Source organism: Solanum tuberosum, unplaced genomic scaffold (genome assembly GCF_000226075.1).
Source record: "Solanum tuberosum cultivar DM 1-3 516 R44 unplaced genomic scaffold, SolTub_3.0 scf00297, whole genome shotgun sequence".
In the NCBI taxonomy this organism is placed as follows: domain Eukaryota; kingdom Viridiplantae; phylum Streptophyta; class Magnoliopsida; order Solanales; family Solanaceae; genus Solanum; species Solanum tuberosum.
The window spans coordinates 147,400-166,678 of record NW_006239220.1 but is presented as its reverse complement, the minus strand read 5'-3'; the positions used below and the strand labels follow the sequence as shown (position 1 = coordinate 166,678).

The following is a 19,279-nucleotide window of genomic DNA, read 5'->3' as shown; positions in this document are numbered from 1 at the left end:
ACAAAAGAAAACTGGGCAGGGAAAGATCTGTATTTGTATAATTATAAGTGTATATGACGAAAATATATGTATTTGTATTTGTATATACAATTTTATCTCGCTTTATACAAACACAAACACAATTTATACATTTGTGTTTGTATAAAGTGAGAGAGGTGAATGAGAGTGGCGAGCGAGATCTGGGAGAGTAATGAGCGAGATTCTCTGGGGAGAGAGGCAAACGAAAAGATATGTATATATACAATTTTCTCTCGCTTTATACAAACACAAACGCATTTTATACATTTGTGTTTGTATAAAGTGAGAGAGGCGAGGGAGAGACTGCCCAGCGAGAAACGAGAGTGGCGAGCGAGAAATTCAGGGAGAGAGGCGAATGACAACAGTTTGTTACGGGTTACAATTAAATCAAACTGTGGTTACCATTTAATTTGAATTAATAGTTTGCTATTTTATACAATTTTCCCTATAATAAATACAATGTCTTGAAAATGTAATAGGGAAATGACTGATAAGGGTAAATTAGGAACTAAATATAAAACTATTCATTGATTTCATAAAGTGGATATAGTGGACAATTATTGTTGGACGAAGGGAATATCTCATTGTATTTCCTCGGTAGTTATTATATTTCTCTTTCACACATTTTGAAAATAAATTATAAAGAAAAAGATATTTTACTAATTTATTTTAAATTTTTTGTAGTATAATCAGTATTATGTAGTTTCAAAAACAATTAAGTTTTAAAGATATTGGAACAATTTTTTTTAATTATATTGACCATTAATATGAGACGGAGAAATTATATACAAAATAAGCAATATGTTAATGGATCGTTTGATTTGTTAACAGTTATATTAATATCATAATACACAATTTATTATTTACTTTTGTAATAACAAAAATATTACACATGTTTTATAGTAAAAGTTTCAAAAAATATATTTTAGAAAACTCTTTTCCCAGTCATTTTGACCACATTAAAAGGGAGTGGGTACGTACAATTTGATCTATTTATTAAACGAAAAAATGGTTTAAAATGCCTATATTGTAAGTATGTGAAATTTATTATTTGTTCTTAATTAATAGTTTGACTCAATTATACTTTTATCGTTACTATTTTGAGCTAAAAATAATCTTATTTTATGTAGAACGTAGTCAAGGATATATTTTAATCTACACATAATGTTTAGAGACATATTTGGTCTAATATCGGAGTAGTTCTTAACCACAATTATTAACAACATGGTAAATTTTGAATACTTTAAAGACATTTTTCAAACTCACATTAACTAGTAGCGCAAAAGAAATTACTTTGTTAATTTTCCTTTTCATATTCTAATAAATATTTTATTTTATTTTTAAAATTACAATTTTCTGAATTTATATTAAATATATTATTTTCTTATTTCGATTTAGTATTTGTCTTTTTAGGAAAATTACATGGTTAAGCAAACATATACTAGTTAATTAGTCATCATAGCTATAGCTTTAGGTAATTATTACCGCTCGCGATCAACATTTAGTGATAATCACGTGGGTTGAAATTTTGAGTTTATACAATTCGCACGTTTGTATAATTCAAAATTTAGATGAATTTTGTATAATATAATTTGTATAACTGTTAAAAGTTCAGATGTTTGTGTTTGTATAAATTTGTTATTTCGAGTTTATATAAAAATAGTTTAATTATACAAACGTACCCGCGAATTATATAAACGAGACAACTTAAACTATAGTTACAGCCCGTAAATATACAAACTATAGCTATTTGGTAAATTTATGTCTTTTCCCATATTCGTATTATGAAGTAGTCCTTCAAAATAGAAAGAATGCACACGGGCTAGTTGCAGAGAGAGAGAGAGAAGAATATTAGTTTCTTTTCAGAAAAAGCAAACTACAGTAGACCCCACCCCTCCATGTTACTTGTCTCAATCCACCTTTCTATATTTTCACAACTTTTATAGTATTCTCATCTTCTTTCCTTCCCTCAAATCTCTAGCTTCTTCATCATGGAACTTTCTACCATTAATTCACCTAAAACTCATCACAATAAACTAATTTCTTCTGATGATCCTTCACCGCCAACGACGACACTGCTACTTCAAAGATCCAAGGGTGGTCTTGTAACCATGCCATTTATTATAGGTACGTACTGACACACTTTTCGTTTTAGTCTACAATAACAATATAATCAGTGAATAAATCTCATATGATAGCCCGGTGATATATGCATAATACTTAAGTTGAACTAAAATTCCTTCTTTTTCTCTTTCTTAAACTCCAAGTTATAGTCGTACGTTTTCATTTTTGTTCTTTTAGCCATTTTCATTTTGGGAGTAATCTTGTGTAGATTTGAAACCTAGCCATTTTCATGAGGAAATTTGCGGATATATAGCTCATGGATTGCGAATGATATATTACTTAATGTGAGATCAGATGTATCTAAGAGGGGATTGAGATTATCCGAGAAGGAATTTTTTGCAAATTTTTAAATTGTAGGAATTTTAGAGATTATGATAAAATAAAATATGTATTTATGCAATTTTTTCTTTATAATTTAAATTTTTGGAGCTCATTTGATGAATAGAATATTAGCACTAGTAAAAAAGAGCTATGAAGTCATTAATCCATCGTTAAATAGGATTAGCCATTAATTTTATTATTTAGCTACAAAATTTGTGTGTCGTTGTTTAATTATATTGTTGGTTTTTATGAACAGCAAATGAGGCATTGGAGAGGGTGGCAACTTTTGGGGTTTTACCAAATATGACATTTTATTTGATGAAAGAGTATAGTATGGGAGTGACAAATGCACAAAATTTACTCTTCTATTGGTCGTCAGCTACCAATTTCTTGCCACTTATTGGAGCTTTCATAGCAGATTCTTATCTTGGACGCTTCCTTACCATTGGATTTGGTTCCATCTTCAGTTTCTTGGTAATACAATAATTATCGCGTCTATTTTATGTGAAAGTGTTACTATCTGAATTTTGTGATAATAATTCTTTTTGAAACATTTGTCATATTACTTTTTATATATACTTTTTAATTAACTATGTGAATTTTATTTGAAGATTTTATACTTCAAGTCACTTCACATAACTAATTGAGACGAAGACAGTACTATATTGGAGTAATATACTAGTTATTTAAATTTTAAACCCAAGAGAAATAGATTACTATTTTTATGCATATTTTACCTATACCTTATTTACAAAAATAAGTGGACGTTTGACCATATTTTATTGTAATTTTTTTTATATAAAAAAATAGTTTTTTGTTTTTTTAAAGTAAAAAAAAAAGGATATTTGAATATAGAAGTTGTGTCTGGATGTGAATATAAAATTGGAGTTTTCTTATGAGTAATTTGGAGTGAAAGGTGAAAACATATTTTTATTATTTTTGAAAATTCTAAAATTCAAGTTTAAGTTAAATTTTGAAATTTTATAAGTAAATCTAATTGTTGCAATTTGATTACTCCGAAAATAAAAGTAATGTATTCAAGTGATATATATATTGTCCGTACAAATAATTTTTGTTCTTATCATGTCATTCTTATATATCGGTATAACAGATAACATATTTTATTTTTATGATTAGAAATTTCATTTAATAAGAATAACCTGTTATACCAATGATATATACAAAAATAAAAAAAAATAAAAAATCAGTAGATCTTTTCGAGGACCAAAAATTATTATATGATTTTTATTGTAATTATTGATACGAGGTACACTTGTTTCCAGCGTTGATACGATGTAGACTTGTTGTCAATGCTTATAGTATACTTAAATGGCATTACCACTAATGGAGTAGTTTATTTATGCTTATACTATACTTAATGGCGTTATTAAAGTTAGTGTGTTAAATTAGTATAATTAGTGAAGTTTAAGCATTAAATAATTCATGTTCATTACATAGCCTCCTCTCTTTCTTAGGCAAAAAATTTACTCTATTTTTGCACAAATTCAATGAATATACTTCTTTTGTTCGGATTTACTTGTCAAATTTTAATTTGATATATCTATTAAAAAAACAATAATTGATATAGTCAGTTTATTATTTTACCTCTATTAATTGATAGGGTCTCAAACATATTTACTCACTACATCTTTTAAAGACATTAACTCAATGTTAATAAATTGAAGGTATAATAGGGATTTTCTTTGTCTTTCTCTTGATTTGTCAAAAATGACAAGTAAAAGTAGAAATCAAATTAAGAAATATTTGACAAATAAATTTGAATGGAAGGAATATGACGTACTTCTCTGTTCACTTTTACTTTATCACGTTTGGCATATCAATAATTTATAATTGTTTTCTTAATGGTTGTATCAAATCAAACAGCGACAAGTAAAAATGAACGGAGGGAGTAACCCTTTATGTATATTTTGTATAACTTAAACAGTGTTGGTTAATATTTGATACTCATTTTCAACAGAATTCGTTACTTAATCATAATAAATTAATGTAATTTGACGTTAAAATGATGAGAATATGTTATTTTTCCTTTTTGTATCTCTCATCTCTTAATTTATGTGACACATTATGGATTTCGAGAGTAAAATATTCAGGTTTTGTGATTGCTACTAAACACCTTAATGTCACAATTTAATTTTCAGGGGACAATTGTGTTGTGGTTAACTGCAATGATTCCGAAAGCAAGGCCTCCCCCTTGCAATCTTCTAGTGTCAGGTCAGGCATGTAAATCCGCAACAACAGCTCAATATACAATCTTGATCTCCTCGTTTATGCTTATGTCGATTGGCGCTGGTGGTATTAGACCTTGTTCGTTAGCATTTGGTGCAAATCAGTTTGATAAGCGCGATACTAATGGTAATATCAAACGCGTGTTGGAGACTTATTTTAACTGGTACTATGCTGCCGTCATGATCTCTGTTCTTATTGCTATGACTGGCATTGTATATCTTCAAGACCATATGGGATGGAAAATCGGATTTGGTGTTCCTGTGGTTATTATGTTCTTCTCTGCTTTCCTCTTTTTTCTTGCTACTCCGCTTTATATCAAGGAAAACGTGATCAACAATTTGCTGGGTAGATTTGTTCAGGTCATTGTCGTTGCTTATAAGAATAGGAAACTTGCATATCCTGAACAGAATTCTGGTTACCATTACAATAAAGGTTCAGAATTTATCGTGCCAACGAGCAAATTAAGGTATGAAAAACTCTGCTCTTGTGTTAAGGAATGTGTTCAATTATTGTCTTAGCTGAAGTGTGTATGTTTCAATTTTAGGTTTTTGAACAAAGCTTGCATTATAAAATCCTCTGAAGATGGTGTAGCTGTCGACTCGTGGAGTCTTTGCACAGTTGAGCAAGTTGAGGAGCTAAAATCCCTCGTTAGAGTGATGCCATTGTGGTCAACAGGGATCATGGTATCGATTAACTTGAGCCAAAGTTCGTTCCCTTTACTTCAAGCTAAATCTATGGATAGACATATAACTAAACGCGTTGAAATTCCAGCAGCCTCTTTTGGGATATTTACTGTCATTGCTTTAACAGTTTGGCTTGTTGTGTATGATCGCGTGATCATTCCATTAGGATCAAGAATCAGAGGTAAACCATTTCGTATTGGAACTAAAGAAAGAATGGGAATTGGGATATTCTTTTCTTGTATGGCAATGTTACTCTCTGGAATCATTGAACATATTCGTAGAAGGAAATCAATCGATCAAGGCCTATTGAACAACCCTGAGGGAGTAGTGGCAATGTCAGCAATGTGGCTTGTGCCACAACATTGTTTAAATGGAATAGCAGAGGCATTCAACGCGATTGGACAAATTGAATTCTATTACTCTGAGCTCCCGAAAAGTATGTCAAGTATTGCTACCGCCATGTTTGGACTAGGAACTGCTGTGGCAAATCTGTTGGCAAGTGTGATACTGAGCAATGTGGATAGTATTACCAAAAGGGAAGGGAAAGAAAGTTGGGTTTCAAGTAATATTAATAGGGGGCATTATGAGAATTACTATTGGCTTCTTGCTATTATGACTTGTTTTAATTTGGTTTATTTTATGGTTTGTAGTTGGGCTTATGGACCTTGTGTTGAGAGTGGGAGTAAGAAATTGGTAGAGGAAGATGGTGAAATGGAACTAGAGAATGTATCTAGGCCAGGGTCAACCACTTGAAATCATGTTGAGCTAGTGGTTTAGTGTATACATAGTATTTATAAGTTAATTATGTTATAATTGCTTTGGTGGTTCATTTTTCAATGAGATATTTGATTTGGTATTCCATCTGTCTCAATATATATGACTCACTTTCATTTTTAGTTGACCTATAAATGTGTGGCACTGGTGCATCCCCATCATCTGGATCAATGACCTACTCTCAAAAAGGATGTTAGCATATAGGTTGAGAATATCCATTGAATCTAAGTTAGGCCTTCAAATGGCCTACGATATTAACCCCAACAATTTAACTTTAACATACCGCAATGTGCACACAAATATCTAATAGGGTTTGGCAATGAGGGTAAAAACAAGAATGGAGGGGTAAAAAACTTGATTGCTTTCATTGAGAGTTGAACTCAAGACCTCCCGCTTACTAAACAGGTGCTCTAACCAACTGAGCTATGAAAGCTTGCCTGCCCAATTCGTATCACTATCCTACTTGTCCGTTGATTTCTACACTACCCTCATTAGTCACCACGTACAATGTTTTTAGGTCTGCTTATTTATTTCATTTTAAAGAAAGGATAGGCCGGTGTACTAAGCATTTCACATTCACGCAACATTTGGGGAAGGGTCACACCCCTAAGGAGTGTGAGTAACGTAGGTAGCCTACTTTAATATAAGTATCAATGACTGATTTCACAACTCAAATCTGTAATCCATAAATCACATGGAGATAACTTTACCATAGCGTCAGAACTCTTCTTCAAGATGTACTTATTTCTATAGCTTTCGAATTTTTGTATGGAGATCAAAAGTGTTCAGAGATGGGAGATTTAAGGGGTTCAGAGGTGGAAATTTTACTTCTTGTTGAACTTATGAAAGAGGAAGATAAATAATTTGTTGACGTGAACAAAGATACTATCATACAAATTTTGGGGAGGAAAAGAAATTTGCAGATTTTCTAATAAACGAAAACACACTAAGATTTGTAAATTTGAGAAGAAAGGCTCAATGATATGGTGTTTATTAAGAAATTTATTTAGTTTTTTTTTTCATTTATCAAAAAAGACAACAATCATGATAATAATATATTGAGTGTAATTGCAAAATTGAGTTTTAGAGATGATGGTGTGTACGCAGCCTTACTCCTTTCTTAAAAAGATGGAGATATTGTTTCCGATAAACTGTTAACTCGAATAAAACATATAAAAAAACAAGTATGTCAGACAAATACAATAGCGAAAAAGACATGCTGAAAACAATGAAGAAGAGAACAGTAGCAACAATAAAATAATAGGAAAACTAACGCAAATGAAACATTAGATGATATCAAAATCGAAGAACAAGATAGTAGGAGAATAATAGTAACGATACTGAAAATTGAATCATACAATGCTCGACCAATTAACTTTTTGTCTTAATCCTCAACTTTCATATGTTCCATCTAGGGCCAAGTCCTCGATAAGTTGCAGGTGAGACATGTCTTTTCTAATCATCTCTCTCCAAGACTTTTTCGGTCTACCTCTACCTTTTCTCACACCCGCTATAGCCAACCTTTCACTGCTCCTCATTAGGCACGATCTATCCCTCTTCTCTTCACATATTGAAGTTTGAACCATCTTAGTTTCACCTCCATCATCCACCATAGAGGTCACTCCATCCTCTCCTCAATAACTTCATTCCTAATCTTATCACTCTCTTAGTATATGCCCATAACATCCATCTTATGTACCAAAAAGAGAGGATACAAAATGCATCCCCTATTTGTCATGTGAAATACTTCCCTACTTAGTTAAATGTAAAATCGCAAAATGTAGTAGTGATGGGAACTAGGACTCGAATAGCGGGATAATCCATTGGTGAATAACGAGTGACACGAGGGCACAAATAGAAAAGGCATAACTAACTTGGTCTCATTTCACATTTATGTCCTCCAACTTTGGATGTGCACAAGTAGACACTTTAACTTGTATAAAATTGAACAAGTAAACACGTTAGTTCTATGTGGCATAATACGCATAGGACACCACGTAGGATGAAAATTGTCATGTAGAACACATGTGCCTATTTGTTGAACTTTATACAAATTTAAAATGTCTACTTGAGCATACCCAAAGTTGGAAGATATAAATGTAAGTTGAAGCCAAGTTAAAAAAAACATATGTATGTATTATGCCAATAGAAAAGGCTGCAATGCAAATACCTTGGCACTTTTCAAGAAGTAAATTTCAGAACTTATACAATTATAGAAATGGGATAGCAGAAGAAAAGAATGAATAAAGAAAATCAATATTCAGGTCCATTTCACAAGTAGAATTAGTAGGGCTCACTAGTCCTATCTTGGATATACAGTATCCATGTATCAACTCTTAACATGTTTTCTAAATTCAATTCTCATTAAAATTCCTAGATTTAATATACTAATTGCACTTTCACTCCAATCACTGTCTGGACTAATATTCTTTTAAGACCCTTTTTGTGTAAAAGAACATAGAGTGACACCTTAAAGCATTATTTTACTTTCTGATGCTTCATCTTCTGACTCATCTGGGATCTTCAGCCAGCTTCCTTTTCAGCTCTTTCTTATTTACCTAGTATAGAGAAAAAGGATATCAAATCTGCTGTTTATAACCATTATTATTTGAATTCAAATATTAAAAAAGAACACAAGTGAAAGAATATAGGGAGGCAAATATCCATTCACTACAAAAAAGAGCTAAAAAAACCATGGAGTCAAAAATGACGTTCAATGTCGCTCCAAAAAGCAATGCAATTTGCGACGCTATCCGTCGTTGAAAGACTCTTTTACCATCGTATACAGTGGTGATTGGGAGGAATTGGAGGAATTTAGAGAGAGAGAGAAAATGGGAAAAAAAAGATCTGCCTTTAGATATTATTTTAAAAAGTGATGGGCAGCGTCACTTTGTTCGTCGCTTTTTTAAAATGTTTGACCAACATTTTGACTAAAAGTGACAGACTAAGTGACACCGCTCGTCGCTTCTTTTAAAAATAAAAAAAAATTAATTAAAAATGACGGATGGCGTTATTATTAAATAATTAATAAATTATTATTTTTAATCCAAGACCGACATCATCGATATCGATAATAAATAATTAAATATTAATTATATATATATGACGAAAAAATCCACCAAAAAAAACAACGGACAAAGAGTCATTGTCCATTGTTTTTTCTAAAATAAATAGAAATGACGAACAGCGTTGCAAATTGCGTCATATTTTTGCAGCGACGCTGTCCGTCATTTTTGACTCCGTGGTTCTTTAACCTCTTTTTAGTAGTGCAGCATGGGGGGAGGGGGGGGGTTTGGAGTTTGGTATATCTCACCTTTCCCATAGCATTTCGAGGCAGAGATTCCCACAGAAACAGATGAGTTGGTATCTGGATTACAGTCATAAAGTGGCAAGAATTAGCTTAAGCACCTTAGTACTTCAATACCAAAACATATCGCAAGAAAAGCAAATCATAGTAACAATATCAACCAAACAAGCATGAACTCCTTTTCCTTGTCCAAGTAATTCAACGTTTATATGTTTCTTCATCATTCAAAACAGTCATGTACTGTACTAGAACAAGGAATTTGTTTTCCAAGCTCAATATATGGAGGACAAACATGATTCATAAGCTCAACAGTAAGAATTAACTCTCCAAGTATGGGTGATACCTTGTATGGGGCAAGCTTCTCCTTTGCCCAATCAGAAAGTTCGTGCAAGGTTAGTGCAGGCTTTAGTTCCTCATCTCGTCTTCTTTTGACTTCAGCCTCAGGCACAACTATTGCACATACCACTTCGCCATAGTCTTTGTCAGGCAAGCCTAACACACAGCACTCTGATATAGCTTGATGCTGTGAACGAGAAATTTGATTAACACGGGATTAATGTTAACTATTGAAATCATATATTTGAGAGCTATATCAGAGGGGAACATTCAAAATTTGATAGAAACCAAGGGTGTTTATATAGATAGATAGACAAGCAGCAACCTCCAACAGAACTGCTTCAATTTCCAATGCTGATAATTTGTATCCACCAAACTTCATAATATCAGCATTTGTACCTGAAAAAGGAAAAAAATCAATTCTAAAAGAAATCAATTTTCTCTCTAACAGATATAGGTTGATAGCAAAAGAACTTTCATCACCCCATTGTTTTATGAATGGAAAGCAACATGCCAAAGAACCAAGGTCGAATAAACTTAATAAGTGACACTTCTAAAAATTAGAACTTTGTCTTCAAAAAATATTTATTGATAAAAACTAGAATCAACTACAATCTAGTAGATATATATCTTTCACAGACCTATATCTACCGTTTGGGTTCTTGAACACACAAGACGAAGTTATACACACTATCATTTGAGTAATTGAACTACTGACTGAGAAATTTTAGATAGGCGCATGGCACTCATACTTGCACTTCCCCATCCATTGGTAGATATTACTATATCAGAAAAACTGAAGTAGCGAGATAGTCATTTTCAGTGATTCAATCTCATCATTTGAGAAAGCAGTCACGTAGACAACATTGTCATTTCATTTAATGTACGGACAAATTGAAAAGGGGAAAGGAGACAAGAATATGCTGAATTGCTTTCAGAGAAGTTGCCATTCAAATCTCGTGCAGGTCATACAACTCTACTAGGGACATAACATGCATAAAATTGGTATAGCACAACTAGCAACTAACAATTCAAAGAAGACCATATGAAATTGGTATAGCACAACTAGAAAATAACTTGGAAGACAGTATGCTTACGTCCCAGAATGATGTAATATCCATCTTCGTCAACAGTAACAGTATCTCCAGTCTTGAAATATCCATCATCAGTAAATGACTGCTTGGTTACCTAGCAAATTCTCGCATGGTACAAGAGATATTCAATACCAAGAAATGGCATAGGAAGTCATCTATTTCAATTTGTAGAGCCACTTAGCCTCAATTGCAAATGGAAATAGATTCAAACTAAGTGCTTGACAAGGTTCAAGAGCGGAAGGGGGAGTGAGAGAAATACAAGATAACTTTCTCTCATGAAAGCAAATAAACAAATGGCTATTAACATAAATGCATAAAAAAAATTCAAAGCAGGAGATGTTTAAGGAGTAGAATTACAAACTATGTAGTGATTACCTCAGGTAATTTCCAGTATTCTTTGAACAATGATGGGCTCTTAATGCAGAGCTCCCCAACTCCAGTTTTGTCATTACTACTTTCATCGTCCAAAAGTATCTTGGCCTATCAGAAACAAAATAAAGAAGTGACAGAATATTCAAGAAAAATAGATAGAGCTTATCATAAAGACGGGATGCATCTAACAAAATTTTTGGACTGCATTTATGGACTTTGTTGCAGCAGCATATTAGATGTGGAATACATAACATAAGGAACTCACTAACCTGCACACCTGCAAATGGCTTGCCAACAGTACCTCCTTTGCGCTTGCCACTTATGGGATTAGAGATTGCCATCACAAACTAAACGAAATTAACCATTTACATAAGTATAGATATTAAGTGAACAGTCACAATCCTACATACTAAAATAAGTGGCTATGAGCACATTTACCTCAGTCATGCCATAACGTTCCAATAACCGGTGTCCTGTAATGGTTTCCCACTGCTGCATGACAGGCAGAGGAAGTGCAGAGGAGCCACTCATCTGGAAGCAGAAATTATTGTTTTTTCTCATTTGGGATGATTAAGAAACACATTAGGTTTTGACAACAGTACACTCTATAGTCTATACTCTATAAAACCAGCCAAAACAAGAAAGTCAGGCTCTTTACAGTTAAGATCCTAATTATGTTTTGTGCTGTCTATCAGAATAACACAAGCAAAAGAGAAACCAAGTCTATTTACCATAAGACGCAAGTGCCTTGCTGCTGAAGCAGAAGCTATTTTTAGTTCTGGATCCATTGCTTCATAACCTTGTATCAATCGCGCATACATAGTTGGAACCTATTGGATTAGTAAAAAACATCAATCAGCAAAGAGTGGAGGGTAGGAGTCGGTGGATCTGCTACCAAAGCTATTAGTTGACACCATGGCATTGGAAAATCCTAGCTAGGCACACACAAAAGCTAAAGCTATCCCTATCCATACCCCAGATACAATCATAGTAATGACGTCTGACATTAAGTAGAAGCTTCTGCTGTAAGTATCTCCAATCCAGGGATACAGAAATCAGAGATCATGACATGGTATTATTAGTCTCAGCCATACAGAAAGCATTATGCAAAGGAATTGAAAAACCATGTATTCTTATTCTTAGCTTTGAAGCAAACAGGATGCAACTGATGCAATGGTGTTTCATGATAAGTTTAAGAAATTTATGACATTATTAGAGGCTTCCACTGTGAGTCCAACTCAGGGCAGGAACAGGAGACATGTATTCTTACTCAAAGTTTCACACACATTATGCAACTGAAGCGAGAAATCATTTTTCCATGGTAAGTTTAAGAATCAAAGCTCAACATAATAAATGCACAGATTATCGAACATGACATAACATTGCAACAATGTTTCATTAATCTACTTAAAACTGACTTACTCCAGTAAACACCGTAATGGCATTATCCATTATAGTCCCATCTGTAGGATATGATTCACGCCATCTCTGCCAAATTCCCCTCACACTGAATTTTGGCACGAAGTCGACCTTCAAAAAGAGAAAAGTGAATATAGTAACATGAATTTCCAATCCGGCAGCATGTATGCTGTGAGTGAAAAAAGTTTGAAATGTGAAATTATACCGTGGAACCTGCATAAAGAGGGGCAAGCAAAGCATTGAAAAGTCCATGCACATGTATAGTACAGGTTAAGGATCAGCCAGTTTTGTAGCCCAAATGAGATTGTTTATCCCACACAAAAACACATTGCAAAAGCAGGAAAACTGTAAACAACATGATTGGGAACAAAAATAAAGGACTGTGGATATGATGGAGTGGTAGACAATGCAGAAATTGATCCTTGGGCGTGTATTCCCATGCATTAGCTAACATTTGGACCTGAAACAGCAAACATGGAAGGAGGATTAGCACAGACATCAACAAAACTTCCAGAAAACTGAAAAGAGTATTTCGTAGCAAAACTTCAATAAAGACAATCCTCACACCTCCCAATATTACTGACAACTGAAACAAGACCTAAACTAGTTCACTTTAGTATATGATATTGATTCTTCTTCATTACAACAGCAGTTAGTCCAAGGTGCTAACTTACGTTACTTATCATCTCTCAGCAATACAAATACTATCGCACGTTATCCTACCTTCAGAATCAATGGAACACATGCATTTGCAGCCTAATTGAGGAAGAAAAAAGGGGAAGCAAACTTGCTCAATCGGACACACCAAGGTCTGTGATATGAATGATATCTACTGAGCCTTAATTTATAGTGTAACATCGCGAAGTAAAAATGGAATGTTGCTAGTAGATCAATGAATTTGAGAAGAAGACATAAACATGAAGAATCAATCATATCAAGATCCAATAAAAGCAGGGGAATGTGGATATCAAGTCTAGAACAGACATCAACCTGTGCTAAGACTCCATTGTGTGTGTGGACAACTCCTTTTGGTTTCCCTGTTGTGCCGCTGGTGTACAAGATAAAAGCAGGGTTCTCGCCTTAAAGATAACATGTACAGAACAAAGGAAAATGCTATTGATGAGCTCCAAACATCTCCATGGAAAATAAATAACCATATGGAGAAACAGACAAATTACCCATTATCTCACCGTAGGAATTGATTTCTAGCAGATCTTGTTGACCATCAGAAACCATGTCTTTTGACTGGTCATGCTTTGTTGATGAATGCACGTCGGGAATTGAAGGAATGAGAGATAACTGAGCACCAGTTTTTGCTGCAATTGTATTCATAAGTTCTTGGTGGTCTTCAGTACTCAAAATTATGGAGATGTCCTAGAAATCAATGTTTCACAATCATATTATATTATAAGTGGGAAGCTCCAACATATAATATTAGGCTTAATTAACATCATATTATATTATAAGTGGGAAGCTCCAACATATAAAGTTGAATTACCATTTTATCCCTATACTAAGTAAAAATGTTATATTCATATTCTTTGATTATTTTATTTTAAAAAAATATTGAACAGTAAACTTTTTTTACTATTAATTAATTGAGAATATTTGAACAGTTATGAAAATTAAATAATCTAAACGTTAAAGAAAATTGAGAGACAAACGTTAGTTAATCAGAGCAATTAGGTAGAGATTTAAGTTGCACATTAACCAAAATATAGTAGCATTACCTTTACATTGCTAGAATCTTAAAAGTTGTAGATTTCAATACATTGAATCCCATAGTTAATAGATGTTATTTTCAATGATAAATACGTGAAAAGAAGCTAAAGAGACTAATTAATCATTTAAAGTGAAAGTATTATATAAAGCCAAGAATAGTTTTCATTTCCCTCAAATCCCCCTCTCCATTTTTATGGGCTCTAAAGAAGAGTATATCATTTTTCTTGAGCAGTTTTTTCTCAATCAATGTCAAAGTTAAAGGCTATTAAAATACGCTATGAACGTTGTTGGATTTGTCCAAGAATTTCAACTATGGAGGTTGTTGGATTCGTCAAAGAAATTTCTTAGGGCAGAGGAGCATTAGTTTTTCAGTTGAAGAATATACTCATGGCACTTATTATTTAATTTACTTGCTAGAGCTTAATATGTGCAGCACAACATTAATTTTGCGGTAAAAGATCTCTATATATTACTGATTTTACACATATTTCATTAACATAGCACATATGTTTCACTTTCTCATTTAAATAATATAGTTGTACTTTAGTTAGTTATTTTACTTTATAAGATTATGTGGGTAGATTGATATACCTTTCATTTACTTTTTATCGGAAAGGAGATATCTCGTAGAAGGTTAATTAATTAGTAATGTTCGTATTTGTTGATATTTCTATCAAATGAATGATGATTGGCAGAGCCTCTTTATAAATTATTTTAAAGTAAACACAAAAAATTAAAGGAAAATTAGAGTATTAAATGATTTACCTTCAAGATATATATTTTATAAAGATAAATCATCTTCCTAATTATAGTTGACTTAATTTAAAATTTAAGTTACAAAGAATGACAGGCTTTGTACATCATGATTTCTATTTTATTTTTTTGCAAAAGTAGATATCTATAATTTATGATGATTGATAATTTTGAGAAAAATAAAATGCTTATTTGTTTACCACATAAATTGCTCTATGCAGTACAAAACATCTTCAAAGTAGAGCAAGAATAAATAAATAAATAATGGTATTTGCAAATAGTTTTTGGATTTTGGATCTTAGAATCAAAACACCATATAGAATACTTATCAATTTTAAGAACATGTAATTTGTATTTTCTATTTTATAACACATAATATAACTTTAAAATATTGTTTATATATGGTCTTCACAAAAATATTTTTATTTATATGGTCACACGCGCGTCGCGCGTACCCAGAAACTAGTGAATGAAATAAGCATAAAAGAGGACAAAAACCGGAAAGAGGACATCACTGTATTTCTACATCATGCAGACAGGGAATATTCAGCCTAATTGAACATGAGCTAATCATCTACAGACAGAGAGCAAGGCATGACAAATAATGCAATCTATATCATTAATATTGAGTATTTGAGAAAGGAAAAGACATTCATTTTTTATGTGTCTTCATTATCTATCAATATAACACTTCACTGACAGGAAACATTGAGGGAGAAGAACAAAGATTCAGAGACAGACCGAGTCATTCATCACATGTAGCAGTTCACTCTCAGGGTAGCTCAGAGCAAGAGGCACTGCACAACCTCCACTAAGCCAGGTCCCTAGTATTCCAGCAACGAACTCAGCAGAAGGTTTGGCCACAATCCCTACTCTTGCTCCATTGTGATGTTTATTTTCTTTGATGCCTTTGTCCTGAAAAAGTGGAAGCAACTAAGCAGAAAGCAATAACGGAAGTAAATTCTGTAGACTGACTTAGAGATAGGAAGAGCAATATATCCAGATGAAAAAGATAGTGTGGGGTAAAGGACTCGCATTGAATGAATTTCATAAACAATTATTGTCAACTAAACATTACAATTGGGAAAAGAAAACTTTCATTTAATTTACACTGTTTGATAAAGATTAAAACAAAAATTCATGCAGCTTTAGTTATTCATAGATAATTTGTCAATTCCAACTCACGGTTTTAAGATCTAGCTTGCTTAACAAATTTGATATTTTCCTCGCAGATGATATCAACTGCAGGTAACTGTAGCTCTTTTCATCAGCTCTTATCGCAACATTCTTCTGCGATTCAGGTCCCTTGCTGGCAACTTCCTTGACCAGCTCCATATAGCTTATGCTACTTGTAGCTGAAAATAAAAACGAAGAAAAAGGAAGAGAACTTTAAGATTATGTATATGTCATGTTTGTACCACCATCTCTAACTTTTTGAAGCACAAAAGAAGATATGCCATGAGTCGCATCCAAGGGACACTTAGTTTACGAAGATATATTACACATGAAATATAGTAAATAACTACTCGCTTATTCCGACTTATCAGATAATCTCTACTTTTCAGAACGTCCCCAAAATGTTTTTTCGTACCATTTTACTGATAATATTATTCTATTCAACTTTCACCGACATTCAAGAACTCAAATTCATTTAAACAATTCAAGTATTAAATTTTGAGTAATGTTTTCCATATCAAAGTAACTTTTCTACACCTAATACAATATGAACGTCCAATAAGCATTTCAAACTCCATTTCCAATCAAATAGCATCGTATGAAACGGGACAGGGCATACATTTTACTCCAAAAGTAGTACTGTTTCTGAAGATGCAAATAGATGCCCAACCCCAAAGGAAAAAAGTAAAAATCCCTGCTTCCTTAAGATGAGGTTCTCAGCTCACAGTGAAAAGAAGATGTAGAATTTGAGATATTCTCCATGTGTTAACAAAAAACATATCAATTCTAAAATCACAAAGCCAACCTTTATACATCTCTTTACAAGATTCCACAGGAGCGCGAAAATAGCCAACTCTCATAATATATCCCGACAGATCCTAATCCAAAATGATCAAACAAAACAGAACAGGAAATCCCCAGATATAAAAAATTCCCTCTTCTTTCTTTTAAGATTTATAGCATACTATAACATCCATTTCCTTATATTCTAATTCATAATCGAGTAAAGATGACTTTTTTTTTTGTTTTCGCAAATGCAGCTCAAACAAACATTTCTTCAAACAATTGATATGCATGCTTTCAGTTCTTAATTTTTTTTCCCAAACAAAACCCACGAACAAAACATATACATTTACAATAACGTATATCAAGATAATCAAAATTCCTCAACATGGGTAGTTTGATCGAGAAAGAAAACTTACCGGAGGATAAGAGGCGAAGTTGGGATGAGATAAAGCTACGATTTTTGGGACAGGCAAAACGATACTGAATATATGAAGAGTTGGAACAGAGGAAGTAGTTGAGAAATTTCAATGTGCTCATACTATTAGGTGAGGAGTATTTCTTTATAAAGAAAAAACAAGAAATGTCAATTTATGGCGACCCATCAGCTTTGGTTGCCACAACTGTATGTTACGTGACAGAGTAAATGTGGCTGGGTTGAAATTTTTGGTTTCTTCATAAATAACCCAACAGTTCAAATACGTCTATGGTTGGGGGTTGGTCTCGCCGGCGGGATCAGCGTCAACGGTTTCCGATTGGGTAGCCGTAGATTGACGGCGTTTTATTTGTGAAGAAGATTAGCACATAGATTAGGGAAAAAGGATAAATGAAGATTAATAAATGTAGGTCGGATGGATAAGATTATGACATATGTATGTCCGTTAGTATAAAATGGTATATATGCATTAGTTTTTAGACGGTAGGGACACCAATATCTCAAAAATATAACAGAGGATATCTGTAAATCATTTACGATAGTTTGAGGATATATTTGTCATTTTACCCCAGAGATTATTCAGTAATTAGAATGTGGAAAATAACTTAATTTACCATTTGTTTCCTTTGGGTAATTATTTATTTTTTAGTTAAATATAAATGGTGGCCAAAGGTTAAAATAAGGGAAATTTCTTAATTAGTCGCTTCGTTATATGGGTATCCAAAAGACGAAGGAGATGAAGGTTTGTTGTTCTAATCATTATTTTAGTCCCAAGCCTACAAACAATTTTTATGTACTTTAAATAAGGGAAAAGAACATTTGTACCTAAAAAGAGCGGTTATTTTTTTTACTTTCATATTTTTTATTTTTTATTATTAATTTGTATTTATGGTTTAATATCATCAAAGTATATATATAATCTGATGGTATCAAAGAGGAAAAATCGATACTTCGATGAAAACACTACTTAGTTGCTCCTTCATACCATTAAAATATATATATATATATACACATACGGGGCAGATCTACAAATACCACCCCCTATTAATGAATGATCGTGTAATGCAAATGGAAAATCGGCAAGCTTATGTCTCCAGGGTCAGTGGCTCGTCCTTAATGTTAATATTTGAACGTGCCAAGTATGCTAATTTATAAAATTGATGATAAAGATTTTATAGTTTGTTTAAACAATCTTTTAAAATTAAATTATTGTGAAATGTATTTTTCCCTTTCCAAAAGTGTTTTAAAATAAATAACTTTGATGAGTATCAGTTTGTGTTTGATCAATTAATTTTAAAAACACTAATGAACTCCAATGAGTATTTGGCCAAATTTTTTAAAAGTGTTCTTCAATTCTATTGATAATGGTTCTTAATTTTTATAAACCATATACACTTTTTGTTCAAATTCTTGGTAATAAAATAGTGTATTTTTTTAAAATCAAAAGTACTTTTTCAAAGAAAATCTATTTCTTTTAGATTTTGAATATCAATTTTTGCTACTTGTAAGAACATTAATTTTCTCCTAAAAACATGTTCAAATACCTTATTTATATATATAAAAAAAAACAATAAACATTTTTGTGGCCAAACTAGCTATTAGAGTTCTCCTATGTAAATTTCGAAATCACACTATTATTCATAAAATGTGCACCCATCCCCTCAAAATCCTGGATCCACCTCTCTCTCTCTCTCTCTCTCTCTCTCTCTCTATA

At 32.6% G+C, this 19,279-nt stretch overlaps 2 protein-coding genes and 1 non-coding gene across 3 annotated transcripts; 1 reads left to right on the top strand and 2 right to left on the bottom strand.

The window, feature by feature from the left end:
* The first annotated feature begins 1,909 nt into the window (after nucleotides 1-1,909).
* On the top strand, nucleotides 1,910-6,252 carry LOC102593188 (protein NRT1/ PTR FAMILY 1.2). Its single transcript, XM_006359399.2, has 4 exons — nucleotides 1,910-2,145; nucleotides 2,720-2,937; nucleotides 4,623-5,176; nucleotides 5,255-6,252. The coding sequence occupies exons 1-4, from the start codon at nucleotides 2,010-2,012 to the stop codon at nucleotides 6,144-6,146; spliced, it is 1,800 nt and encodes a 599-aa protein (XP_006359461.1). The 5' UTR covers nucleotides 1,910-2,009; the 3' UTR covers nucleotides 6,147-6,252.
* A 274-nt stretch (nucleotides 6,253-6,526) lies between these two features.
* TRNAT-AGU (transfer RNA threonine (anticodon AGU)) lies at nucleotides 6,527-6,600 on the bottom strand. The gene has a single exon. It is a non-coding gene; the product is annotated as a tRNA-Thr (tRNA).
* A 1,723-nt stretch (nucleotides 6,601-8,323) lies between these two features.
* Nucleotides 8,324-17,938, bottom strand: LOC102592845 (malonate--CoA ligase). The gene is made up of 17 exons (XM_006359398.2): nucleotides 17,549-17,938; nucleotides 16,356-16,525; nucleotides 15,912-16,085; nucleotides 13,886-14,069; nucleotides 13,686-13,774; nucleotides 13,086-13,155; nucleotides 12,901-12,953; nucleotides 12,699-12,806; nucleotides 12,008-12,106; nucleotides 11,715-11,807; nucleotides 11,546-11,623; nucleotides 11,280-11,384; nucleotides 10,908-10,998; nucleotides 10,136-10,209; nucleotides 9,818-9,997; nucleotides 9,481-9,534; nucleotides 8,324-8,725 (listed from the first exon to the last, which is right to left on the bottom strand). Exons 1-17 carry the CDS (start codon nucleotides 17,667-17,669, stop codon nucleotides 8,678-8,680), a joined length of 1,791 nt encoding a protein of 596 aa, XP_006359460.1. The 5' UTR covers nucleotides 17,670-17,938; the 3' UTR covers nucleotides 8,324-8,677.
* Nucleotides 17,939-19,279: the final 1,341 nt, after the last annotated feature.